This window comes from Bacillus rossius, chromosome 10 (assembly GCF_032445375.1).
Source record: "Bacillus rossius redtenbacheri isolate Brsri chromosome 10, Brsri_v3, whole genome shotgun sequence".
In the NCBI taxonomy this organism is placed as follows: domain Eukaryota; kingdom Metazoa; phylum Arthropoda; class Insecta; order Phasmatodea; family Bacillidae; genus Bacillus; species Bacillus rossius.
In genome coordinates, this window is record NC_086337.1 from 2,596,863 (window position 1) to 2,624,721 (window position 27,859).

General features: G+C 38.6%; 1 protein-coding gene across 1 annotated transcript in view; it reads right to left on the reverse strand.

Moving 5' to 3' along the window:
• The window catches only part of LOC134535716 (eukaryotic initiation factor 4A-I), a 92,868-nt gene that overhangs the window by 34,589 nt on the left and 30,420 nt on the right, over nt 1-27,859 (reverse strand). The window contains exons 3-6 of the mRNA XM_063374921.1: nt 27,464-27,611; nt 14,037-14,146; nt 10,607-10,772; nt 1,412-1,521 (exon numbers count right to left, since the gene is read on the reverse strand). Of these exons, the coding sequence (XP_063230991.1) occupies nt 1,412-1,521; nt 10,607-10,772; nt 14,037-14,146; nt 27,464-27,611 (534 nt within the window). The remainder of the gene's footprint in view (nt 1-1,411; nt 1,522-10,606; nt 10,773-14,036; nt 14,147-27,463; nt 27,612-27,859) is intronic.

The following is a 27,859-nucleotide window of genomic DNA, read 5'->3' on the forward strand; positions in this document are numbered from 1 at the left end:
GTGAACGGAGAATAGATATAACAACCCCTCACGGTTCCCGAGATTAGGGTCGTTATAGAGAGGTGGTCGTTATAAGATTTCCGACCCATCTGCAACACTAAGTCATAATAGGCCGTTTTTGCACTAATTCCCCGTTCAGCAAGCTAAAAATAAAAAAAAAATAAAATTTAAAATTCATATAAATAAAAGGGGATAAAAACACCGTGAATTATACAAGACAGAGACACCGTTTCAAAACCATCAAATCAAGTCTCAATTCACTGGTATGAAAAATCTTATCTCGAAAAGAATTTTGAAGGCAGTCGTTCTGTAAAACAATAACCAGCCCGATGGTGTTACTGACAACAGAGCAATGAGCTAAGTGTGGCAGCGTCGCTTACGGGCGATGAAAAGAATGCGTGACCTTGGCAGCTATCAGCTGTCTTGGGCCCTCGGACTGGCGGTAGGCTAGTCACACACCTCGGTGCAACAACGACTCGCGTGTCCACGTCTCCGCACACGAAAGAGTTAAAAACCACTGCTGCCCAGCACTAAGCAGTCCGCTTCTATGTCAACAACGCACATGCACACAAAGCATGTGTATATATGTAATCTCCGAATGTCCACAGATGGCTGTCTGTGGGCTAATGACCTTTGAGGCAAGCATGACTCGGCTAACCGCGATTTTCGATTATCCGACTCACTTGGCCCCTTCATTAACACGGATAATCGGGGTTCTACTGTGTATCCGTTTTTGCGGTCAGAAAATGGTGGCAATGGTGACTCGTGAATTTTCATGAAGAATAAATTAAAAAACAATTAAAACCAGTTTGTTTCCAAGAGATGTTATTTCAGTAATCATTCTTTGACAGCAACAGTTATTTTGGAACTTACAGATATTTTTTCACCACCCAACTAATTTCTTTAAGGGCACAAGTATGAGCATTCTAGACCAACACCGAGCTAGACAGAGGTCTGGAGTGTAACGGTGTTTATACGCAAACAAAAAGTTTTTATGCCAGTATAATTCACTTGTTTTTAACAACCAACTGAACCAGTAAAACATCACACACACACACATATATATACATATATATACATATATATATATAATTATATAAAATCATATACAGACTTTTATTCATTATAAGAACAGAAACTGGTACAGAGAACCGACGTTCTCAATGTAGAACTGAACTGACCAATTAAAAACGAGAACCACATAGCCTTAATAAAAACTTCAATAATTATAATTGAAAGTTAAGTTAAGGCTGAGTATTTTTTTCTGCATCTATTCCTCCTTTGTTTTCCAAAAATTATCACATACAATTTTCATGAAATAATATTTTTTTTGACAAAATAAAAATATATCTAACAAATTTGAGTTCATTTTTGTAATACAAAACACACTGTAGGAAGGTAAGTTAAGTACCTGTACTTCCAGACTGAGTGTCCTGAAGACATCGTGTATCTGGTCCTTGAAGCCTCGGGACAGCATCTCATCAGCTTCGTCCAGCACAAACAGCTTTATATGGTCCGTCCCTGCACAACACCAGCACCCTCACGCTAACCCAACCTTTTCTGTGCTCACACAACCCAATTTACTATTTTATGCAATTAAAATCATTTTCCACGAGACTAGAAGCAAGCGGGCAGCTTCCAGGCTCAGAGACACTTCATTGGCACAGCAACCGCGAGCTGACAAGCAACTGTGCAGCCTGCGAGGAGGAGCAAGGCGACAGTGATCAACCATTGTTCAGAACAATGACAAGCAAGAGAGCGAATTACTGTCATGTCACACTTCAATTATGTGTGTCAATATTAAAGTACCGATTTATTAATGCTCACAAACAGATTTTAAAAAGTGGGTTATTCTTTGACCATCACACATGAGTAGGGCCTGGAAAATTTCGGTGTTTTCAGTATGCAAAAAGCGGTACTTTCAAATTATAAAAGCGGTGGTTTAAAGTCGGTATTTTCGTTATGCAATGAAAATTTTACCGGTATTTTAAATGTTGACTAAATTGTGCAGTTATTGATTATAATAGTTTACATATTTAATAAACAATCCATGTATACTAGGAATAGACTAATATGCATAATAACAGCCAATTAAATCCGAAACAGTTACACAAAACAACACGTTGCTATAGATGTTTGCAACTACAAATTTTTTTTTTCGGCTGCCGATGCCACATGCTTAGCCGAATTTAGGTGTTTGTCAATGGAATTTTTTGGGTTAAATGATACTTTAACCTTACGTGAGTATAAGTGATCTGCAAATACGTAGAATCCCGCTGATGCGACCCCTCACGGTTCCCGGAAAAACGGACTTATAAACGGAATGGCCGCAATAGAGAATTCGGGCCAATTCCCCCCCCCCCCCCCGCCAAATATATCCAAATACATAAAAAAATCGCCTTTGTTCGCATAGATTTCATATTCAAATAGTCTATGGAGTAAAAAAGACAACTTTTTTAAATTCATTTTACACCTCGGACTCGCATACCCCGAACAATGGGTTCCGATAAATACTCGCGCTAAGTGAATTCGCGTCACGCAAGTTCGGCTATGCTAGCCGTCTGGTGGTTATTTTCGTTCAAAACGTGGCGAAGGAACTTGTGTGGATCAGGTAGAAAACATTCGGCTATAAACGAAAGATATAAGAACAATGCTATCCTAAAATGCTGTGACATGTTTTTGGAGTAGATAATAACAACGACGGACCGACAGGATGCGCTCCCGCCCTTGCCGTCAGCGATGTTTATTTTGACAGTTCAAGCAAATATCTTATCCACGTCCCTTCACAGCGTAAAAAAAAAAAAAGACAAAAACATGTTGGAATGCAGATGGAAAAGTAACTATGCAGTAAAATAAATATATTTACAGCCCTGCTAAATTTTTCTATTCAATAAAATTCGAGGTATTAGTGATTCTTCAGCAGAAACTGCTGTGTGACTAATAAACAAATTGTTTCATAATAACTTAAACTTATAAAGTATTTATTAACGGCAAAGGACAGTCGTATAAGCCCATAAAAATATTTATTTTACCGAGAATGGACTATACAACCTGGCTTTTGCCGCACGCGGTGTGGGAGGGGAGGAGGATGCTGACAGTTTCTCACGCAGAAGGTTGAAATAAGGGAGGGAATTTGTTGAAATGTTAGTTGGAAAAAAAAAAGAGGGGGGGGTGGGGGGGGGGGGGGGGGGGGGTTTTTTTACATGGTTTGTGGCTCTGGGAGGGATGAGCCTTGAAGAATTAGCAGGGGATGGGAGAGGTAAGCGTCGCGTCGCGTCACGTCACGTATAACAAGCCACCGCTACCGCCAGCCTGGCCGGACGAGTTTCTTATGCTCTCACAGCTACCTCAGCGGCTTTTCGTGCGGGGTAGGCAAGATAACATCTAACATGACAGCTGAGATGGCTTTTCGTGTGATAGTGGAACTCTCCGAGCTCGGCTAGACACTGCTGCGTGAACAGTCTAGAGGGGTGGTATCTATTTTTAGCAGTCTTTTGTATGCCTGCCTGTTTACAGTACAGCTCTCGCCAAGATAAACGTGAACACACAGCGCCCAACAAAGTGTAACAGACTTGTTTTTCAGCCGATTTAATTCAAATTTTCGACTTTCTCTGCTCAAATTTTTCACGGTTTCTCAAAAAACGGTCGTATAAACGGAATGGACGCATCAGAGGGGGGTCGCATCGGCGGGATTCTACTGTAATGATACTTTTCGGGGATATATTCGCAGTGTAATATAGAAATGTTGTGGTTTTCGCGAATGTACTTACTTTTCACGTTTTCATGCAAAATTCGCGCAAATTTTCGCAAAATTCCAGGCCCTACACATGAGTAAGTAAACGTCTCGAATTGATCATAAGTAAACACAAGCATTATTGTCTATTTTATGTCACAAAGAGATGAGAGGTTATTTTTATCTGAAAGTGTTTTTTGCAATGCTGAAAGGGTATTATATCCCCCCCCCCCCCCATTTTTTTTGCATTTTCACATTAACTTTCAACAAAAAATTTATTCTAAAAAATACTACAATATACATATAATTTTCACAGCACTACTGTTTTTTCATAATGATACACAGAACATAAATGATTGTTGTCTTCATAAATTTTTTGACAATCTGTGAGGCTTAAAGAAAAAATTAATTAGTATTTGAAAATAAAAAAAGTTAATAGCTTCAAAATGAATTATTTTATATATTTTATCCCCAACACATTGCAGCATAATTTTTAGCAAGCTTATGCTTAAAGCTATGCAAACTTAATTTATTATGGTACTTGCAGGCACACGTTAACAAAAACCCACACAGTATCTCTAGTGGCATTTGATTATACTCTGTATTCTGTAATTCTCATTGCATCTTCATTGTTCGTATGTAAAACTAGGGAAAAATATGTTTAAAATTGAAAGGTGTTTGGAAGTATAATGAAAATAATGAAAACCAAACCGCCAAATGTACAAAGTGCCAAAAAATTATCAAAACAGGCTATGGTAGCTTATCTAGATTGATATGGCTCTTAGAAAAACATCCCATATTGAAAACGGAATTCTATACTCAAAAGATGTGCACTTCAAGGGCATTCTGCAATCCACAGACCCTGTACAAAGTTCCTTTCTGATCAGCTGTACCTAGTACGTACAATGCAGTGCAAGACAAACTGCCCAACATTTCTCAGGCAGCTGCTAATGCTAGCTTCTCCATGTCTTTCTCGTGTGATCGGTGGGCATCACGCAGCAATGATGCGATTCATGTCGAAAAGGATATTCGAAGCCCATTTTAAGAAACAGTTGTTACCGCAGCAAATTCTACAAAAATTTTGAATATGCTGATAATATAGAATTTATATTTATTGTGATTTTAGTATATGTAGTTTAACGTAAAAAAACTGTAATTACGACACACTAAATGACCACAAAAATGAAATCATAAATACAGTATGGGATTATGTAAAATCAATCACCATTGATTGCAAATTCACAACTTAAGTGTCACAAACTGAAGTACAACAATATGTTTTTGACCAATTTTGCATCAACTAATCATGTTTCCTACTGAGCTGTGTTATACGAGCATCACAATTACTAGGTATATAATCCTAGATTACTATAGGTATGCATTAATGATGATTTATGAATGTTTTATTATGTCCCAACATCAAAAGAGAACTACATGAATTTTTTAATTAGGCTTTAGAGCACTTAAAACTAGACTCAAAATTTTGAGTAATAGTGCACCCCTAATGCAAAGCGTAACAAATATTATTTAGAGCTTTATTAATAATTTTTAATTATTTTACACCACTATAGGTACTTATTATTTACTATTTTCCAGGGTCCCTAATCATAAGTCTCCATATGAATGGTGAAAGTAGTGATTATGTTTATTTCATTTGTACAAACAGGATCACTTCTAGTAATAAAATACTGTCAAACTATGCATCCTTCATTAATGGCATCTCTTTTCAATGGTTTTACCTTCCTGGGGAAGAAAATTTAGTCACCATTTGTTATACAGTAAAACCTTTTTGTTGCGACCCCATTTATTGCGACTACCTTTCTATTACAACCCGATTTCGAGGAACCGTGAAAAAATTGCCGAAAATCCGAAGAAAATCGGACAGAAAATAAGTTTCTTGTGGTGAGTAGCGTGTTACTGCATTTCTCTTGCCGAGTGCTGTACTGCCGTAGCCAGCGCATATCTAAAAATAGATAACACTTCTTGTCCCCCGCTGTCAGCGCTTGACAACCCCCATTCCACGTCCCTTTCCCGGCAGGGTGCAGATAAAGGTTTTTGTGGCAACGTGTTTACGTTTAGCTTTTTGCGAGTGTCTAGTGTGGTACGCAGTTAAGACAAAGCTACCTGCTGGATTTCTCTTGATTTTGATTACTATTGGTTGACAATGTTTGCATAGTTTTATGAAGTCCGATTTGGTATATTTTCTGGCTTGAATTTGTGAACTATTGTTGACAACTTTTGCAGGTTTTTATCTTTCTTTTTTTCCCGATTTTGTGTATTATGAATTAATAAATAAAATATCATTAAATATTAATTACTATTAATACAATGCAGGAAAAACTCTCCGGCCGCAGCGTGTGAACATGGTAGTCGGCCGCTCGACGTTGCTAACCCTCTCCCCGTACCGTGCGCTGCGGCCGATTTCGGATGCTGCTTGTACTTGTTAACAATCACGTTATCTGCGTAATTTTAACGAGAGTAAAAATATATTAAAACAGTCAGCAAATGATAAAAGCTTTGTGTGTCCGCAATACAGGGCACAACACTGGCCCGCCAGTTGTTTTCATTCAAAACGTGGTTAAAGAACTCGCATGGAACCGGCTGAAAAGATCCGGCAATACGTGTAGGTTATAAGGAATCTTGTTATGAATTGAGATATGTTTTTCGAGTAGATATACACAGCGACCAACTGGATGCACGCCCGCCTCGACTTGTTTTAACTGCCGCAGCGATGTTTATTTTGACAGCTCAAGCAATTATCTTTTTCCGTGGGTTGATAGAAAAAGGTTGCTTCACCCAGCAAAAAAAAAAAAAAGGCTACGCCACTTATTCCCCGCGCAGGAAACACACTGGCTGCCGTCTGTCTCCCCCGCATTTATCTTTCTTCTAACATTCCACGTCTCGCCTCTCGCGCGAGCAATAATGAAGCGACCACGCATTGGGCCGTTTTATGCTTTGTTTGGTGACAGCAGCTTGATTTTATTCTGTATATTCCTTTTCATAGGACCATTGCTATTAAAATACATTTATATTTAAGTTTGAAAGCTTGTGAATTCCTTGCCAGAGATAACTGAACTCGAACTTGGTGTGAAAAGTGACATATTTTGACATACTTTTTTTTGGGCGTGTTTTGATGAGGAGCATACCTGCCAACTTTTTAGTTTGGTCATCAAGAAAACTTTTAAATTGGGAAAATGTATCGTACATCAAATGCGGAAATTTTTTACATGCTTAATGTGCAATTATTTTCTATTTTTATATTCCATTTGGTTTCTGCTAATTTACTAATGACATGAAGGGCATATCGATGGCCTAGAATGAAAACCTCATACAGTCAATATTGTAAATGTACTGGGAAACTAAACCTATCCAGAACGTGCCAATTTACACAGCATGCATAGGAAAAGCAAAATGATCTAGTACAAAACAAAAGCAATAGTATTCACTAAACAAGATTACTTAAAGACATACCTTGCTATATCACATGTTTGTTAAATATTTCAGTAATCTCCTGATTATCATCCTTGATGCAATTTTAAGACTTAATCTGAGGTAAACCTTTGTTCATAACAAACACAATTCCTTGACTTCAACACAGAAATAGACTGCAAAGTTTCTGATGACATGGAGGACCTAAATTGGGTTCTGTTTTTTTTTTTTTACCATACTGAAAATGCGCTCACATTCTGAATTACTATGGAAAGCACGTTTTTTCCTATGCTTAGGAAACTTAACGTGTGTAGTTATGTCGGACCTACCTCCATGAGCAATACTAAAATCACACTGGCACACTGTGCAAAACACAAAAGTTTCTCCTTTTTGCGATTTCAGAATACACGGGAATTCGTTGATATACGCAGCACGGTAATTCTGAATATATTTCTTGTTGACTAGCTTACTCATGGTTCCCACCACGTAAATACACACAAAAAAAAAAAAAAAAAAAAAACGGTTGCGCAGCACGACATTGGAACTACGAACAATAGACAGCCATTTTGGACATAATATAAGGAACAAGGAACAGAGACCAAGGCGGTAGGGCTGACGTCACAATTGTGGTCCGTTCCTCTGTTTATTGAAGCACTTTTTCGTTGTGGTAAGTGGAAAACGACCGTAGATGGTCCAGTTCAATCCATATACAAATAAATAAACATCTCTTGTTTAGTTTTCATTCCGCCTTCCGTCCGTCGGTAACATGGCAGGTATACATGGCCGGTACAGTGAACGGTAATAAACCACCACGCAAAAATAAATCCGTAAGATATTAAAGATGTCCGTGAAACCGTAAAATAGTATTAAAATTCGTAAAACTTACGGACAATCCGTAAAAGTTGGCAGGTATGGAGGAGGGAGGGGTCCGAAAATATTTACAACGATCTTACCCCTCCCTCATAATAGCCCAATTTTACGGGAGAAGGGAGGGTGAAATGAGCATTTTCTCACTGAAGGTTTTTCAAAGGAGAGCGAAGTTGGGGTGTTATAAAGGAGGACACTAGATGGTTTGTGTGTCTGGGAGGAATGAGCTAGCCTTGAAGAATGTTAACGCGGGGAGGGAGGGGTGAGCTTATGCGTCATGAAGCCGCTGCCGCCGGCCAGCCAGGCGAGCTTCGTGTGCGCCCACTCGCGTTGCAGAACCTACCGCTGCCATATTTTTAAAGGAAATGTCCCATTATTTTTTTGTTATTCTTACATGAACATTATTGGAAGTATTAAAACGGACACAAAAATATGCTGTGTGTTAAAATCAACAGATTTTAATGATCTTTCATTACTTTTTTAAATTTTTTTTCTGATTTTCACATTTTGGACAAAATGTCCGGTTTTTTTGACGGTTCCCGAGAATGTATTCGTAAAATCATTGCTTCGTTAAATCCGGGGTTCTAGTGTATTTAACTACGGCAAGCAGAAAACGTACACGTAAACTAACCAGTAAAAATAAACTGTCTTTTGACATATTTTCTTTAGAGTGGCCTGTTGGGCAACGGACTTGTCATGAAGGTTGAAGTGGGTTTAAAAAGCAAAGCCATCTAGCATTGTGAGTGACAGCATCCTGCCATTGTACGGCAGGTTTCTTAGCGAGTAGCGGTTTGGGAAAGGGAAGGGTTTATTTTTTTGAAATAAACTGAAAATTTCGGAAAACCTCTATTACGACCCCCCCTATTTTGAACCTATTCCTTGGAACCGTAAGGGGTCGTTTCAGAGAAGTTTGACTGTAGATAGGCCCGTGCGAAAATTCAATTTTTTTAATACAAATAATAAAATATTCAATTTGACCTCAAATACTAACCTTTCGAAATAATTATTCATTTACTTAAGAATACGAGTTAGTCGTACAGCAACGTCGATGTTGAGGTTACCCTCTTTTATCACATAATCGTCGCACCCATATTTCAGGGCGCCAAAATTTGGATTAAAAAAAAATCTCCAGTGTAAACGTCGCATGATGTATTTGGACCCGCTATTAGAATCCGAGCGCTTTGTGTGGGCATTTTTTTTACATATAGTACAATATATTTTAAAATAGAAATCTAATATTTATTCAGACATTACCTCTTACTTATTTAATTAACGGAAATACGAAGTTGTCTGATGTGTAAATTTTCTTTTAGAGACTTTTTCAACGTTATAACCTTAATCTATTCGTCTGCGTCGCCGCGGTGTACCGCTTACAAAATGGTAGCCAGCGCTCGTTGCCATCATTAATGTTTGGTTATGTTTCTTTCCATATAGAGCATGCACACGTAGCCAAATATCGATATCTCGCAGATTGCATGCAGCGCGTACTCTCTGTCGAGTGCTGAGTTAAGTACATCCGATGGCCCACACTCTTTCGTGGTGTGTATACGGCGATAGTTACGGATTCCTTCGGCTTGCATTTGTATCACAAATTTTATTTTTCTGTTTAAAGTTGAAAGGTTTTTGTTGCACGACTTATTAATTTAAATTTAAAATGTGCGACAATTATGCGAGAAAACACGGTAATGGTATGTGCAAAATAAATACTCTTATTTTTAAATGTTTTCATGGGACTTCATTATCCAAAACATGAACAATAAGCAGAATTTTAAACATGCAACAAGTTTCAATATTTTTTTCACTATTGTCCCAATAAAAAGTAACCTAAAAGCACTTAAACCATTCCAATACTGCACGTTTGTCATTTAAAACTTGAAAACAAAATATTTGTTTTCGTCAGAAGCACAAGTGGGAAAAAATAATAAACTTCAACCCCCACGGACTACAACACCACAAAACATGGACACTAGTTGCGATTGTCATTAAAAGAAGCGAACACCGCAGTTTCAACAGCTAATAAATCAACATTAAAAATCGTTCTAACACCATGCGATACATTAGTAGATTGCTTGCTGTATGTATCTATGACAATAAAAGACATTAAGACTCGAAGAATATAGAAAAAAAAATTCAAATAATGGTTTTGGATTCAAGATTAAATTAGCAGAAATTGTGACTAATATTGCTGAACTGAAAATAGTTTGCATGGCTCCTATTAAAAAAAAAGTCTGAATAACTAGAAATTAAATATGAACTCATTTAATCACTAATTTGACAATACAGCATTTAAAATTTTTTCACATATTTCATGTGATTGACTGCATTGGATTTCATGGTATTTTGTGGTTCATAACATTTTTCTGGTTCAATATGTAGAGTAGCAGGTTCTGGAAAATAAAGCGAATAGGAACTGAAATGAAAGGTTTTTGTTAGTTATGTTTGCTGCACAATTATTTACACAATTTTTAGTTTTATAATTTAAGTATTTAAAAAAAAAAAAAAAAAAAAAAAAACATTAGACATATAATTATTGCAGCCGACCCATCACTTGGTGGGGAAACTGGGAGAGAGACTCACTGAGCGCACGGCGGTTGATCATGTCGTAGACGCGGCCGGGCGTGCCCACCACCACGTGCACGCCCATCTCCAGCTTGCGCATGTCCTCGCGCACGTTGGTGCCGCCGATACAGGCGTGGCACTGCGCGTTCATGAAGTCCCCCAGCGCGATCACCACCTTCTGGATCTGCGCACACGGCACGGCCCGGCGTCAAGTCCCTTGACTAGACGCTGTCACACAGCCACGTGTCTGGTCAGACCATGCTGGGTCGACGCCGAAGCTCCAATACCCGCCCGATCCACAAATAGGGAGCGATCCCTCACAGTTCTGGAATGTTCTAAAGAAAAGAACTGGGACACACTCCCACACCACACACTGGGAGGGGATACGTGTGTCACTGCGATGGAGGAGTGGGCCGGAGACGACTGGCCCGCGCACAGGACAGACATCAGCACACGCAGGCAAGACACGGCGATCCACGACCCAGAGATACTAAATATTTAGTGTGATGGAGGCCTAAGGAATAATCTGTTGTATTTAACCACAAGAACTAGGGGTCTGCGAGCAGAGGATTTTCACTTCGAGTCGAGCTCCAGCGAGTTTGCTAAAATACTCGCGAGTATCGAGGCAATTTTTTTTTTTTTTTTAAGTTTTTTGCACATAAATTTACTGTGATGGAGTAATAAAATGTGAGAACTTTTGAGAAAAATATGGAAATAAAAAAAGAAACCATTATCATTGTTAGCCTACTAAATAGATAGGCCTACATTAGAGGGCTTATTCATTTTGGGTAACTATTTACAAGAGTGCATTTACATTTTGCACTGCTAGGAAAAAAAATTTTTTTTTGCCATTGAATCTAACCTGTTCTTTGATACTTTAAAAGCTGTAAAAATGAAGTTAGAATTAAAAATTATAATTTCCAACTAACCTAAAATTCAATTTCTAGCACGCAAAATATAAAGCTATATAAAAAAAACATTAAAATCTTTTGGAACTTTAGTTATCATAACAGTTGAAAAACAATTCACTTGGAGAGAAAAACAAGAGTTTCTTTTTCGGAACCATGTTGAGCGTTACTCAAAATTATGTTTTGCAACAATGTTTAGAAGAAAAAAGAAGCTTGGGTTTATTGGAGAGGGTTGATTGTTTGACGTAAATATGTTTTATGGATTTTCGCTTTTTCGTTAGATTTCTGTGGCACTGCTTTAAAGCTAATCATGTCAGACTCGTCCACTTCAAAGTTGAAAATCAAACGTTTCTTTGGAGCAGAAAGTTGACGTCATTCACAAAATCGAAAGTACCTAACCCCAGTGTTCTGCACAATTATTGCAGCCGAGTTTGTTGTTCCAGTTTCAACCATTGACCAGCAACGTGTCACTAGGCAGATAGGCAGGACAAAAATATAAACTTAGAAATATGAACAAGTTGAGTGTGTGCTAATGAAATGGTTTAGACAAAAACATGCATGCAACATTCCTGTTAACGGCTCGATTTTAAAAAGAAGACAAGAAATTGTGCTGAACCTATGCCTGGACGGACGGGTTCAAGAACGCTGTGGGCTTGTGTACAGAAAAGAGGGAGTCCCTCAGTGTAAACATGGAGGCGGTTGAAGCCTGGATAAACACAAGGAAGTGAAACAATTGCATAACGTACAAGTAGAGTTCCTTCCCGCAAACACCACAACTGTATTGCAACCAACAGACCAAGGCAGTATTAAGTAAGGCCTTAAAGCAGAAGTTCGTAGGAGTCAGGAGCATAAGGACGCAGAGAGAAGAACCACGATGCTGACACTACACTTACAGAAAAGAGAGAGACAGAAGAAAGTAAGGGGTGGGGGGTGGGAAGAGAGTTACGAAATGATGGGAGGTTTTGAAGAGCTAAGTATGTATTATAGTTTGTGTTATTTTTTTTCTGTAATGGCCAGTAATTCTTCAGTCCGATTTCCTGCTTTTGTGTAATGACAATTGTCTTTCAAGTCTCTTTCTTGTAGAATGACGGAGTTTGTCTATGAATTTGCCTTGTGAAATGCACCCGCTAAGAAAATGAGTTAGTTTTTTTTTGCGCTCATAAGTTAGGGTGGTATTCCAAGATGTTCGGGTAAGGTGGTGAATAAGCCCTGCCTTGTTGGGACTTGCGATCCTTATTCCAGAATGTGTCCGAACTGAATCCCAGGAGAACAGATCAGTAGTTGTAAAACTATGCCCTACACAAGCCTAGAAATTGGTTGCAACTCATTATAACAGATGTTTCTCATTTACCAATACAATTTTTACGGCAAAAATTCTAGATAGCGGCACCATCACACAAAAATGGAACCATCTAAATAAACAAAGCAGAATGATAAGTTATTATAGAAATTATTCATAATACTTACTTTACACAAATTATAGTGTTTAATTAAAAAAAAAAAAAAAAAAAAAAGAAGCTTACCTCTGACAAGTTTTGAACTTTCTATAAATCATATTCTTTTTTCTGCACCACACACTTTACCACTGTGCAACGACACACTACAAGTCAGAGAAGAAACTGTGGGAATTGAATTGTGTTGCTCTAATTTCTCAAGTACTTTTAAAATGTGATTATTTCTCATTTGACTATTAAAATGTACAAAGTGTATTCCAGGATAGTTTCACAACCATAAAGTTTCATTTGACACACCATAATGCTTGGTACGCCCCTCGATGTTCAGGAAATTGATTATATACGAGTTTATGGCGCCAGACGTGGGTTTACCAACTAGACGAAATCACAGAAAACATAAGCTCCACGCATGCGTGGAATTTTGTGCTGCAGATGTGTCATGGATAGGGTTGCCTAGGGCACGGGTGTCGCCTTCATCTCAGGACTGTTGTCTGTAGGATGTGGTGCTTACGTCTGAACTGTCATCCACGCTTCTCAAGTTCTCCGGCAGGTCACGCTAGCACGTCCTGATGACGTCACAGAAGGTTGGATGGTGCCACTGTCACCACACATTATTGTGAGTGTGGCGGGTGGGTTTTGAACCACGAGAGCAGGGCGAGGTAAGGCATACGCGATGGGTGAAGGAGGGGGGGAGATGGCGGCCATCTTGGAGGAAGCTGAAAATACTTTTTAAATGACAATGAACTCCCGATTATCCGGGTGTGCGTTTTCAGGTTTGCAAGTTAACAGAGCCATATTTCACTTCCATAAACTATAAACACAAACAATTTTTGACTTAATTTTTATTTTATTTTAGTAATCTATTCATGTGCCAGCATTTTATGCTGTGATAGAAGTCAAAAAATGCTGCCAAACAAAGTGCATGCATAGTTGGTAATACTTAGTACGCATTTTGAACTTCGAAACAGCCGTAAGCCTTATAGCGAGCTGTACTCAGGTTGGCACGACTCGCGCCAGCCAGCAGCAATCGCAAGGCAGTAATGTCTAATATTAACACAGCACAAAGGAACGACTCATGACACGGACCTGCTGAGCCAGCTCCCTCGTGGGAGCGAGGATCAGCGCCTGGCAGTCGTGGATGTTCGTGTCTATCAGCTGCAGGATGGATATGGAGAACGTTGCAGTCTTGCCAGTACCTGACAAACACAACATCTTCACAAGTTCTCCTTTGCCATCAACCCAACAAACATATTTCAACTTACATTTAACAACCATAAATGATAAGTAAAGAAAATAATATTTTCTTTTTAAAAAATTACTTACAATTTGAGTTCTTTCACAATAAACGGTATTAAAGTTGATTAGCTGATCCTACAATAGGGACTGTACCACCCTCCCCACTGGCTACATGACATATTCACTAGAGGTGGGACGATACCACATTTTCGATACTCGATTCTATATTGTTTTTTCATTTCGATACTTTTGATACTTAGGAAAAAATATTTTCCCATTAAGTAACAATTATTACAAATAACATAAATTGGTTTTACACTATATAAATTCCCACTTTATTACAAAAATACAAACTGCAAACAACTTTAAAGACTTGAGTATAAAAATAGATATAAAAAAAAGTGAAATACATAATGAGAAACAGTGGCCTTACAAAATGTTATGAAGTCCTTTCTTGGAGGGAGAGAAAAGTCACCAAGCCTAAATTAGAAATTAAAAAAATTAGGCTATTGTAAAAAGAAAATCAGAAATTTATGCTTGTTTGTTTCATTTTACAAACAACTTTATGCAACAGAACAATTTTCAATAAAATATTAACTTGAGAAACGTAAAATACATAACAATCCGATCGTAAGAAAACAATAACAAACGGGTATATTCCGTTCAAAGATTAATGAATGCACAAAATATGAGATTCGTGCCTTGGTAAAGCGCATGCACCATTTTCATAATCATTGCTAGTTTGCGCCACTAGTCTCGCTTGGTGCTGGCCATAGATGCTACTAGCGAAGTGCACAGTCTTCCTGATACTATTCATATCTATGGTGTGATAAAGTTATTTTCTTATGTTTGCAAAGGTAAACAATGAACGTTTTTCAAAATAAAAGCATTAAAACGTAGTTTATCAGGAAGAGTATAACAAAAAAAATTTGTGCATTTTAGGACTTTTCCGCTTCGTAAAAACGTATGAAATGGGAAATTAATGATTTTATAAATGTATGTTCCGGGAAAGTAAACCATTGTAAATATAGTACTTTCGGCGGGACCAAAATTAATCGGCGTATGACACGGGAAAAATGTATGAAACGGGAACGTATCGAGGTTCTACTGTAGTTGTATTTTGTACGATGGCAACTCAAAACTTAATTCAATACAAATGAACAAGCATTCCGGTATCGAACTTACAGTTTCCATACTCGATACTTTGTGATACCGTCAAGTATAGAAGGTATCGAGGTATCAAAGTATTGAAAATCCCATCACCAATATTGACTCATGTTGATGAGTAGGGCCATGCAATTTCCGCGATCGCGAAAAAACAACGAAAAACGTGAAATATTCACGAAATCTGATTTTCCCACGAAATTTGCCTTGTTTTGACAATTCATGATAAAACAAGCGAAATACGCAAAAAAATTTATTAACTCCTTTGTTCAACATAACAGAGACAGTGCCAACTTGTACCACCTTACTACGAAAATAATATGCAATACGTTTTATAACTGTAAACACGGCAAGAAATTTCAACAATCCTTAAAAATCTGATGTGAGTAGAGTATTAAACTTGTATTCTCATAAATTCATGCGGTAAAGGATGTGGATTGTAAAACAAATGGTATTTTTTTTCCCCGTAGCAACGTTACCAATTTATAATATATTTTTTCTAACCTCAGATAACTTGTCATATATATAGAGCTGTCGGAAAATAATTAAATAGAACCATCCGTCGAAACGATTGTGGTAATATATTTTATTAACGAAGTCACGCGCCATCTTCTTTGTTGATACTGCAAATTAGACCAAAGAGTCACTGACTCTTTCTATGCATAGATGTGTCTATCCAGATGTAGAAAGCCGCTCACCCGAACAGTTCCGAAGTTTTCCGATCGCAAGTAAAAAAGCACCATAGTTAAAGGATTAAAATATTTTTATTTTACGGTCATTAAGTATTTTAAATAACGCCAACCTAACCTAAGATAACGTTTAACTTCGGAAGATTTCAGGTTGTGCTTGTGGTTCCTATTTGAACTGTAAGTTATCCATCCAATACAGCACAATGTTTTAAAAGGCAATATCACCACTATTCCAAATTGGCGCCGTTCTGGAAATATTCAGTATTCACAATGAATGCAACACATTATGTCCTGAAATTAAAAAAAAAAATTCTTGAAAGTAATTAATTGTTGGTTAGTTCAACATGCCAAAATTTTTAACTTTGCACGAACGTGTAAAGGAATTTAAAAGTGATGGCTTTTTTTATTTTTGATGAAGGAAGTAAAATTATGATGTGCAAGTATTGCGACAGTCGTGTGGAGTGGCTACGAAAAGACTTGATTCTTGTAACTGCAGTCTGATACTTCAAGCCAACCATTTCAAGCATACGAGGGACATTGTTGTACATTTTAAATAAATTATCAATATAAATATACCTATATATGTATATATTTTTAAAATTTATTGCAAGGTATATGCATTAGGTGGCTTGAATATAAATACATTATATATTATATGCTAAGTTGATTAGTTTTAATATGCTAATTCTAAAGTAAATAAAGTGTATATATGCATATTTGTATAGGAAATTCAATGGAAAAATAATAAAAAATAATAATATTATTTGCCGGTAATTTTTTTGCCGATTTTTAACACCGCTTTTCAGTTTTTTTAACAAATTTTTATACCGCTTTTACCTGTTTATAATGACGAAATACCTCATTTTTACTCACCACTTTCAGGTGGCCCTATTGATGAGTTATCACCTCTCCATATCAGCTGAGTGATTAATCCAAAGTCATGTTTATACATTTCCATATGTATTTATAATGAATGAGTTCACATCACTTATTATTTCTTTAAAATAAAAACCTAATAAAAATTAACCTTTTCCCAAGTACTCCATATTCCATATCAGTGTGTTTTTATTTATTTTGGTTTAGTTTAATGCATCCAGTAATTTGTTTATGTGCAAGCGTGTGGGAGAATCATATAGCACGCCGCACACAAATATTCCAGAAAACCAACGCAAACAAGAGAGTAAATGGATGCAAAGACACAAAAAACAAAGACAGAACGGGTAGCATTGAAAACAAAATGATCACTGTCTAGCTTCATTACAAATACAGACTTGGTCCATATCACTTCAGGCATTCTCTCAAATGGTCTGGAATTCAACAGATGTTCAAATTCAGGGGGAAAGTAAGAAACAAGCATTTTTTTTGGTTCAAAAAATTTCTGGCTAGAGTAACAGCCACCAAATCTCACTTGCGATTTAGGAACATTTTTAAAAGTTTATCTGTGGAATGGTTCAATATATTTTGTTGCTAATTTTTTATTTGAAATATAGTATTTTTCCTGGTTAAATATCTCCTCAGTTTTATCTCTGTCATAGTTCTGTTGCTGTAGCCCTCTAATATTTTTTTCTGCATCTCCTGAAAAGGATGTGCCATTGTAATGTTGGTGGCACTTGCTCAACTTATTTATTTATAATTATTTTTCTTTTTTTTTTTGGGCGAACTGGTTTCCACACGTTTTCAGTATTCTATATTGGTATTTGTTAATGGTAATATGTTATTTAAATATTTAAAAGTTAATTCTGAACAAAGTTGTAATAATTATAATGATGTGTAATTTAAATGTTTGAACACATCAAGTTTTTTTTATTGTGTCAATGTTTTTTTTTTTTTTTTAGAATCTATTATGAATAATGTGTTCACAATTTAATTATTATAGTAAATATGTGAAGGTATATTAAAGGAATTATAAGTCAATCTTTTTTTGTAATAGAATTAATGCTCCAGTAATTATCGATCCTTTTTGTTTTTCAAAAAAGTACTCTCTACGAGTGCCATGTTCAATGTCCTTCTTCGTCTTGCACTTGCCGACCACAAACGGTCTTTTCCAGCACCTTGACGCCATGTTTTCGTAACGCTAAATTCTTTCGTGTGAGATTTTGAGATTTTAAGATGCATTAAGCATCTTCAACCGCACTAAGTGGTAAGTTTTGTTGTATTATTTGTCATGACCACAGGGTAATGTTTGTAGCGCCGGGCGTGTTAATATTCTTTGTTATTTTTATGTTGTTAATTAGCGGTTCCACGATACCGGCCATGCGGTTAACTTGAGCCAACTTGTGCTGTGGTGTTGGGGCCTGTCCTCGGCAGCCCGGAAGCAAAATGAAGTGATCGCACCTAAATCAGGAAAGCCGACGGCCATTTTATTATTTTTGGCATGAATTACTAACCTTTTTTCTTCTTCTTCAACACTACCTATGTGAAAAATTTTGTGGACTTAACCTCATCGGACTTCTCGTCAAACATGTTTTCTCTTCTATTTTCATGAAATTTATTTGGACCAACGGAACAACGTTTTATCTAATATATAATTTTGAAACAACGAAACAATGTAACATGGACTGAAGATATTTTGATAAACTAAGAAAAAAGTTATTTATAAAATTGATCATGTAATTAATATTTTTGTTTTAAAAGGTTGTGTGAAATTTTTATTTTTTTTTTTCTGTAAAGGGGTGTTCGGACTTTGTGACTTATGTCCTTGTTGTGTGAAGTGTTACTTGTGCCCCTTTTGCGTGTCGTATAAACAGTTCGGCAAGATGGCGGGCCGCATACAGTCGTGTCGTTTGTTTTGTATTTGGCTATCGTTTCGTTGTCATATTTGTATTCACTAAATCAGACTTTTAATATATTTATGGTCCTCCGGAAGAAATTCGTTGAAATAAAGAACATTTGGTCCACACGGGCCGGATATTTACCAGTAATCGTGCGTGTATTTGTGTCGTGTCTCGTGACGCTCATCTATTGTGATAGCGTTTTTTTTTGATCTCATGTTGTCGCAGTGTTGGTGAATACTTTATTTGTCAAACTTTCATTCCCTTTATTTCTGTTTTGTGCATCAAACGGCAAAATGAATGACAAGACAGAAGTGTTAAAGATTCGTCTCGAGCGTGGGGAAAACAGGTTATGTCGTGCCGATGCACTTGCCGATAAAGTGATGAGTGACGATACGCAACGTGAGTTGTTTATCGCAACGTGTCGTGATCTGTCACAATTGCGTACTTGTTTTGAAGACGATCACTTGTCTTTGGAGATGTTGCTCAAAGATGACCCGGATTTCAATAAAAAACAGCACAGTGATCGCCTAAATGCTTTCGACGACACGTATTATCGTGTTCAGGCAATATACATTGCCACATGCAACAAGAATAAATTGCATGACGGCACGAAAGCACCAACTTCGCACAACCCATCTCAAGTAACTCTTCCAGCTATAAAACTACCACATTTCTCAGGAAATCCAACAGAGTGGCTTAATTTTTCTAACCTCTTTACCACATTGGTGGTAAACAATGCTCACTTGAACGATATTGAAAGGTTATCATACCTTAAAACATCACTGTCACTAGAACCACTCTCTCTTATCCAATCCCTGCCATTGATCAATGAGAACTTCAAAGTAGCTTGGAATTTGATTGAACAGAGATACAAAAATCTCAGGCTTATTGTGTCACACCACATTGATGCAATTATGCAGGCATCTACAGTGTCTCTTGCTCATCCTGCTTCATTAAGTGTCTTGGTGTCAGTGTTAAATGAACATATGGCTGCATTGCGTACTATGAAACTAGCAGTAGATTCTTGGGACCCACTCTTGCTACATTTTTTTGGAGAGGAAGCTAGATAACCATTTACGTCAACAATGGGAACTACATATTTCTGTGAGTGACACAGAAATGCCTACATTTGCTCAGTTTTTAGCCTTCCTTGAAAGTCATCGCCGGGCTTCGGAGGCAATGCCTGGAGCCTCCAGTAAGTCAGGGTATCGAGTAAGGCAGGCAAACTATAGCACTGTATCTCAGTCTCGCTCACAACACACTTCACTGTTTGTTGGAAACACATTTGATTCTGCTGTAAAGTGCAGTGTATGTGACAGTGACCACCCACTTTACAAATGTCCACAGTTTGTACAATGCAAGCCAGAAGACCGCTACCAGATTGTCAAGAGACTTAACCTTTGTTTAAACTGCCTGGGAGCATCTCATCAAATGAAACAGTGTTGGTCAAAAACCAGCTGTCACTCATGCAAGAGTAGACATCACTCGCTTTTGCACTTCACTGAAGCCAACACGCATACACTTTTGAAAGAAGAAGCAACTTCATTTCAGCATTCTCCACCTGAATCTGCAGCAACAAAACCTACACCAGCTGTTGCATTGGCTACAGCTCAGAGACCTGGTCAATCAGAACCCAGAAACGTGTTATTATCCACTGCCTTGGTGGATGTACAGGACAGTGTCGGTGGTTACCAGAATTTTCGAGCAGTCTTAGACTCAGCCAGTCAGTCCAGCTTCATAACTGAACATTGTGCCCAGCTTTTGGGGTTGACTCGTCAGAAGGCGTTCTTACCAATTTATGGACTATCACAAGCTCCCTTACACACAGCAAAGGGATTAGTTAAATGCTGCATTAAACCAGTTTGCAAAACAAACCCACAACTGCCACTTGCTGCATATGTTGTACCAAAAATAACTGCAGATTTGCCCACATTTCCTGTACATTCTGACATGTGGGATCATGTACTTCATTTGAATTTGGCTGACCCGACATTTGCTACTTCAAGTTCTATTGATATTTTGATTGGAGCAGATTTGTTTCCATATATACTCACGGGGCACAAGCTAGTAAAAAAATGTGGATTCACCGGTCGCATTGGATACAGTTTTTGGTTGGATTCTTATGGGTAAAGTGCCCAGTCCCATTGAACCAACCAACCATAGTGTCACTCTCTTCGTATCGACTATGTGCCCTCCGCCATCTCTAGAAACTGTGGTTGAAAGGTTTTGGGAAATAGAGGACTTCCCCACTTGTGCACATCTATCGCCAGAAGATGAAGCCTGTGAGGCTTTCTTTAAAACCACTCACCATCGAGAACCTTCTGGACGTTACGTGGTTTCCCTTCCATTCCATTCACCTAAACCAATACTTGGAGACTCAAGAGCACACGCTGTTCGCTGTCTAGAGGCCTTGGAGCGCCGTCTGGTCAAGCAACCTGGACTGCGTACCGAGTACCAGGCCTTCATGGAGGACTACTTGCAGAGTGGTCACATGGATGTCATTGCCAACCCATTGCATGATGTTGAGTCAGCCTATTATCTTCCTCATCATGGAGTTATCAAGGCAGAAAGCACCACCACCAAGCTGCGCGTTGTCTTCAATGCTTCTGCTAAGACCCAGCGAGACGTGAGTCTAAATGACATGCTGATGACCGGACCCAAATTACAGACAGATGTTCGAGAAATTCTGCTTCGGGTTCGTGTACACAAAGTTGTATTCACTGCAGACATCAAACAAATGTATCGGCAAATAATGGTGGACAAGGAGCATCAAGACTACCAGCGAATTGTGTGGCGTTGTTCTCCAACCGATCCTATTGTGGACTATCGTTTGCAGACTGTTACTTACGGAGTTTCATCTGCCCCTTATCTAGCAATTCGCACCTTGCATCAGCTGGCCCAAGATGAGCAATGTAACTTCCCTCAAGCAGCTCATGTTTTGAAGTCTGATTTATATGTGGATAATGTTGTCACAGGGGCCAATAGTGTTGAAGAAGCCATTGCTCTTCAAAAGGAACTTATTGCTTTGTTGGCAGCTGGTGGCTTCCATCTCAGGAAGTTTGCCAGCACTCATAGTGAAGTGCTTGAATGGCTGTCCTCAGACCAGCTACAATCCCCAGCATCTATGTCTTTTGACAAAGAACAGCCAGCTGTGGTGAAAGTTCTTGGTGTACAGTGGAACCCTAGCTCAGACTGTTTTTCTTATCAGATGACTCCATTAAACAGCTCAAGCACCAAGAGGGCAATTCTTTCAAATATCGCCAGGATCTTTGATCCCCTTGGATGGCTGACGCCCATCCTCTTGTATGCCAAGTCTCTTGTACAGCTGTTGTGGCTCACTGGAGCAGGATGGGATGAACAGCTTCCTCCAGAGGTCTTATGTAGGTGGTGTGATTTTAAGTCTGAACTGTCTTTGTTGTCACAACTTCGACTGCCTCGGTGTGTATCAGGCTCAGTAAATGCTGTTCATGAACTGCATGGGTTTTGCGACAGTTCAGAGGTTGGCTATGCGTGTGTCATCTATCTCAGATCAATGTTTTCAGATGGTGGAATCAAGGTCTCACTATTGATGGCAAAATCAAGAGTAGCACCGGTGAAAAGGATCTCTTTGCCTCGCCTTGAGTTGTGTGCAGCTGTGATGTTAGCCAAGCTAATCAGTTTTGTGACCAATGTATACAAGGGGGTGCTGGACATCATGCAAGTGTATGCATGGTCAGACTCAACAGTTGTTCTTCATTGGATTGCATCATCACCCCACCGATGGAAAACATTTGTGGCAAATTGTGTCAGCATCATACAGGACTTAACTGATAAGGAATTCTGGAGACATGTTCGCACTGAAAACAACCCAGCAGATTGTGCATCCCGTGGCTTGTTGCCCTCACAACTTATTGATCATCCTCTGTGGTGGTCTGGAGCCCCATGGCTTAGACAGCCTCACAGCCAGTGGCCAAACGATACCCTGGGTAGTGTGGTAATTGATGATGCCATTGCATGTGAAGAAAAACTTACAGCAATAAGTTGTGTGACAGAGGTATCCCTAGAATTTGTTGCCAGATTCTCTTCCTTCAGCAAGCTGCAGCGTGTTGTTGCTTACTGCCTTCGGTTTGCAGACAACTGTCGTCAACCTAAGGAAAGGCGTTCTCTGGGACCGTTGACAACTACGGAACTGCAAAGGGGCTTGGAAGTTTGCATCAGACATGCCCAACAATGCTTTGCAGCTGATAAGGTTAACTTGGACAAGGGGCAGTGCAGTTCTCATCAAATTCGGCGCTTGTGCCCCTTCGTGGATAATGTGGGTATCATCCGTGTAGGAGGGAGGTTAAGTCAGGCATCCCTTCCCTATTCTGTTCAACACCCTATATTGTTGCCCAAAGATCACCCATTCACGTTAATGGTAATCAATCATTTTCATTGTTTACATTTGCACCCTGGTCCTCGAACTTTGCAAGCCATCCTGAGCCAACGATACTGGATTCTTTGTGCACGCTCTGTCATCAAAAGGGTTTTACGTGGGTGTATTAAGTGCTTCCGCACTAAACCCTCTCCGTTCACTCCAACCATGGGAGAACTTCCATCTCCTAGAGTCCAACAAGTGACTGCTTTTCACCATACTGGTGTGGACTATGGTGGGCCCTTTCAGGTTACCACGACTCGCACTCGTGGTTGCAAGTCCACAAAAGCATACTTATGCTTGTTTGTTTGTCTTGCCACCAAAGCCCTACATTTGGAATTGGTTTCTGATCTCTCAACCAGTTTGTTCTTGGCAGCATTTTCTCGCTTCATCTCTCGAAGGGGAAGGCCAGCCCACGTTTACAGTGATTGTGGAACTAATTTTGTTGGAGCTCATAGAGAACTCAAAGAACTCTACCAGTTGGTAAGACAGACAACCCATAACACTGAAGTGAGCAATAAGCTGAGTGAGGAAGGAATTGCATGGCATTTCAACCCCCCAGCAGCACCGCACTTTGGCGGGTTATGGGAGGCTGGCATGAAGTCTGTTAAAAGCCACTTAACTAAAGTCATTGGCTTACAGATCCTTTCTTATGAAGAGCTCTCGACCATCCTGATTCGCATCGAAGGGGTCTTAAACTCTCGTCCTCTTTGTGAGATCAGCTCAGACCCGTCAGAACTTGATGTCCTAACACCTGCTCATTTTTTGATTCTACAGCCCATAACATCATTACCCGAACCTGACATCACCCACCTCAACATTAACCGATTAAATCGCTGGCAGCTGGTCCAACGTATAATTCAAGATTTCTGGAAACGCTGGAGAAAGGAATATTTGTACTCACTCCAGCAGAGAAGCAAATGGACACAGCCAGGTGGTCAGCCCAAGATTGGAGATTTGGTCGTGATCAAAGATGAGCACACCCCTCCACTCAAATGGGGTCTCGCTCGAATTGAAGCTCTTCACCCAGGACCAGACCGAATTCCCCGGGTGGCTACTATCCGGACTGCTACAAGTGTCTTGCAACGTCCGGTGATTAAGCTGTGCCCTTTGCCAGTGGACAATGGTTATGATCTAGGACAGAATTCAACAAGATCATGTAATCTGTAACAAATTGCTTTCTTTTCCTTGCTGTATATACCTTTGTGTTTGTTACCTGGAGCTAACAACGGGGGCGGAATGTTCGGACTTTGTGACTTATGTCCTTGTTGTGTGAAGTGTTACTTGTGCCCCTTTTGCGTGTCGTATAAACAGTTCGGCAAGATGGCGGGCCGCATACAGTCGTGTCGTTTGTTTTGTATTTGGCTATCGTTTCGTTGTCATATTTGTATTCACTAAATCAGACTTTTAATATATTTATGGTCCTCCGGAAGAAATTCGTTGAAATAAAGAACAAGGGGCCTCAGTTAAGATAAAATTTAAATATAATAAAATATAAATATATTTAAACCAGTACTATGTTAACAAAAGAATTAAAATGCAGTTGAGATTATCGAGTCATGGTGTAACTTAAAATAATTTATTCAAATAAATTATTCATCTGAAAATTCCTTTTTAAATCATTAAGTAATACTCCTATAGTGTATTGTAAGTGTGCATGACCAGTGAGAAACAGTGACCTTCCAATTTACAATCAAACTAACCTCTCACCACAGCGAGTATTAATTTTTTTAATATTGAGCTTTTGTGGCTAATTTATATAGGGCTTATTTAAAACAAAATTATGGGAACTGCGCATAAGTTCAATATCTAAGGATACAAAATATTTGAAAAGGGCAACACTTTTTATAGAATTTTTCATAAATTATTTATTTTTCAAAACGAATGTGCTCAACGAGATGGAATAAAAATGTTGGAACTGGTGAAATATTTTTATTCTTGTGGATTTTCTTTACACAGAACCTTCCAGATCATTAAAGGTCTCCTAGAACAATCTGAATCATCGGCCTAGGAAACAATGAGGTCGACACACCAGATACTGTGGTCCAGTAAGCTGTATCTTCTGGCTGGAGCCTCACGAGAGTATGTCCATGAAGGAGAGATACACAAGACCAGCAAACAGGCTCCCTCTAAGCTGGCAAGAGAGCTCATTCCAAAGTCAGTCCTGTCTGTGTTCTAAATGCTGTGACTGAACCAGTCAGTGTGTTAGTCCTGCTAGGAAGCCACAGTCAGTGAAGTCAGGTCATCGGTTGTATTCAAGAAAGTGCAGAGAAATTACTGAAGCTGTGGGTCAGAATACCAAAAGAAAACTGACAGACTCTTCAATGCACAAATTCCATCTTCAGAAGAAAATGAACCTAAATAAGCTTGCGATACTTGCTGGAAATTCATACCAAACCTAAATTCAGCTGTTGTGTGAATCATTCAATTAAAAGGTACAAGTTCTAACAATGATCCCAGGACTTTACAACAGTTGCAGGACTTGATCTAAATAAAGAATACAGTCCTGTTGTTCTACACCCACTCATAGCTACTGCAGATGATACTGACGCTCATCTAGCATGAGTTTTAATGGTAGTTTGATTATATTAAATGACAGCTCCTTAAAAAATGTTTACTTGGTAGAATTGCTAGCATTAGCAGTCAGATCATGCTTTTATAGCAACTGGTCTCGAGGAAATCACTTTTCTATGCAGTATTCTTAAAGCCTCGGACAGCTAAGCAAAATTTACCTTTAATAAAGGCACAACCTTTAAATGACAGTTTAATTCTTAATTGTTTTTCAAAGTCAGTGGAAACTGAATTATATTATATTGACGTTTAAATGTTTCATTTACGCACAGAATGTATCTTATATTGCCACGTGATTTAATTAAATTATAGTCTTTACTTGCATCATTAGTTGAAATATATAAAAAAAAACTTTAAAAAAGATATGTTTCCCAATGTTATGATTAGAAAAAAGGAATAAAAATATCCAGTTAATAAATGACAGGTTTGCTGTACAAGCATTTTTACAGCAGTAACAAAAATTGGTCTACTGTAAATTTGGAAGTGTTAATATTCATGCTTCTGAGTGGGTTCTACTTTGTTGCTTGATCAGTTGATTATCCTATTACTCAAAGAAGCAGGTTGGTATACTTGTAATTAGAATGGTGATGAAACATGGGATATTAATAAACATGAAACATTATTCATAATTATTTATTTTTCAAGGATTACATGCTGAAAATTATCTAATCTTAATTTTTGAAGAGTGGCTTTTTCAGAATAAGATGAACCAAACTACCAATTTTTTTTTCTCATCCATTATATTTATATTTTACTAACAAAACCCAACAGATGTTGTCCTGCCAGTGTATTTACCTCTATATATCTAAAATGGATTGGTTTTACGTAATCTAGAATCTAAAAAGTATTTGAAATGGTATTCCTTTTTAAACTCACTCACGAAATACTTATCACAGTATTATTCACCATTTGTGCTATTGTGGAATAAGGACAGAAAGAATTACAATATACCAATTTTCATGGTGATCTGTTGAACAGTTTAAAGTTTATGTATTGCAGCACCACCTAGTGGCCAGTTATGGCAAAATGGATATCAAGAAAATAATCTCAGTGTTCAAATACCCATGTATACCATTTTCTTGGAGATTTATGGAACAATTTAATAGTTCATGAGGTGCAAGGTCATCTAGCAGTGAGTTACAAAAAAATTAATAGCATATAAACCTTCTCCACGAAAAAACACTTTGAAGTGGCAACTTTCATGGCGATCGGTTCAACGGTATCAGATTATCAACGTCATACATGCATACCAACATCCTATTTTATACATACACATTTCCCCACACTGCATTGTGATGTTACAAACTATTTTATTATACACGAGTGATTTTAATTTATTACTTACTCAACGATAAGTGTCATTTGCCATGATTGTGCAAACAAAATTGGATTCACTGCTAAAAATGTATAACTTTATTTTAACTAAATTTGAGGTGTAAATATATTTCAATAAATAACACACCGAGCTAAATGGACACAATTTAATGCTCTAATTCGTTTCAAAATCTAACGTCGGAAAGAGACAATAAAAACACCAATATGAGGTAATTTATTAATAGGTAGGGGCAGTCATTTTGTGCAAAAAAATTTAATGGCCATGAGACTGTAATTTTTTATGTACGGACCAGCATTTTATTTATTGTAATTGGCAGAGCTGCCGGTCCGCGCGGCAAGTGAGCCACTCACCGGACTGGGCCTGGGCGATCACGTCGTGGCCCTTCACGCACGGCATGATGGCGCGCTGCTGGATGGCGGACGGCTTCTCAAACCCATACGCGTAGATGCCACGCAGCAGCTCCTCCTTCAGGTGCATGTCATCGAAGTTGTCCACCACCTGGCGACACCACCCCTCCCTCCGCTCACACCACACCACCACTCCCTCCACACGTTCAGGTGCATGTCATCCAAGTTGTCCACCACCTGGCGACACCAACACTCCCTCCGCTCACACCACACCACCACTCCCTCCACGCGTTCAGGTGCATGTCATCCAAGTTGTCCACCACCTGGCGACACCACCCCTCCCTCCGCTCACACCACACCACCACTCCCTCCACGCGTTCAGGTGCATGTCATCCAAGT